The sequence below is a fragment of the Bison bison genome, unplaced genomic scaffold (genome assembly GCF_000754665.1).
Source record: "Bison bison bison isolate TAMUID 2011002044 unplaced genomic scaffold, Bison_UMD1.0 scf7180017864338, whole genome shotgun sequence".
NCBI lineage: Eukaryota > Metazoa > Chordata > Mammalia > Artiodactyla > Bovidae > Bison > Bison bison.
In genome coordinates this window covers 2,018,694-2,019,963 of record NW_011494910.1, presented here as the reverse complement: position 1 = coordinate 2,019,963, position 1,270 = coordinate 2,018,694, and the positions used below count along the sequence as shown (strand labels likewise).

At 54.8% G+C, this 1,270-nt stretch overlaps 1 protein-coding gene across 1 annotated transcript in view; it reads left to right on the top strand.

Annotated features, from left to right (window-relative positions):
- Window positions 1-1,270, top strand: part of PIK3C2B (phosphatidylinositol-4-phosphate 3-kinase, catalytic subunit type 2 beta) — an 86,064-nt gene that overhangs the window by 32,386 nt on the left and 52,408 nt on the right. The window contains exons 8-9 of the mRNA XM_010854253.1: window positions 42-121; window positions 505-568. Of these exons, the coding sequence (XP_010852555.1) occupies window positions 42-121; window positions 505-568 (144 nt within the window). The remainder of the gene's footprint in view (window positions 1-41; window positions 122-504; window positions 569-1,270) is intronic.

Sequence of the window (1,270 nt, the reverse complement as noted above, 5' to 3'; positions counted from 1 at the left end):
GGAGGCAACCGCCTTTTCTGAACAGGGTGCTCCTCACACAGGTGAATGACGACCAGAGCCCCTCCACCTTGAACTACCTCGTCCACCTGCAAGAGAGGCCAGTCAAGCAGACCATCAGCAGGTGAGAGCGGGTGCCGTCCTGGGTGTGGGCCAAGCAGAGACCATGAGGGGACCCTAGAGGCACCCCCGCTTGCCTTTCTGCCACAGCCCGGACTTCTTGCACGTGTCGGGCATGGGGGTCCAGAGTCTCACAGGAGAAGATCCCCACTCCAGGGTGTGTGACGTACCTTCCCTTAGTACTTTACTACGTTCTCTAAGTAAGAGGGGGCCCACAGAAGGGACTTCTGGCCTTCAGTCTGCATGGGACTGACGGGAAGAGCAGAAACCCCTTTAAACCAGAGCCTGATTCCTGAGCTGAGGAGGAGGAGGGAGAAAATGGGTCTTCCAGAACACTGGATCTGTCCTGACTTCTCCTATGACATTTCCCTGTCCCCAACTCCCCAGGCAGGCCCTGAGTCTTCTGTTCGACACTTACCACAATGAGGTGGATGCCTTCCTGTTGGCTGACGTGAGTACAAATTCTGGAGCTGGCCCAGCAGCCCCAAACTTCTTCCTGCCTCTCCCCTAGTCCTCCCGGGATCAGTGAGCACTAAAGGGATCTGGAGCGGACACTGAAATCTATTAGCAGAGCACTTTTCATTCCTCTAGCACATGGGCACACCAAGACTGCCGTCTGTTGGGCGGCTGGCACGTGTGTTCAGAAGGGTTCTGTTCCTCTGTGGGAGCAGGTCAGGAGTCATTCCCGGATCCTCTCTCTGGAGCACAGCATCTCCAAAGCTAAGAGACATAGAGTTGCTGCCCTGCTGCACAACTTGAATGTCCTGTGAACAAGGCCAGGAACCTCCTATGTGCTGAGTCACAGGATCCCAAAGGTAGGGAAGGGCCAGGACTCTCCCCACTTGGATTCACATGGAGTTTTAAGCCTCAAAACCATAGGAATAAACATGTGTCCCATGTGCTGTGAAGTTGAAGAAAATCACATCAGATCAGATCAGATCAGGCGCTCAGTCATGTCCGACTCTTTGCGACCCCATGAATCGCAGCACGCCAGGCCTCCCTGTCCATCACCAACTCCCGGAGTTCACTCAGACTCACGTCCATCGAGTCAGTGATGCCATCCAGCCATCTCATCCTCTGTCGTCCCCTTCTTCTCCTGCCCCCAATCCCTCCCAGCATCAGAGTCTTTTCCAATGAGTCAACTCTTCGCATG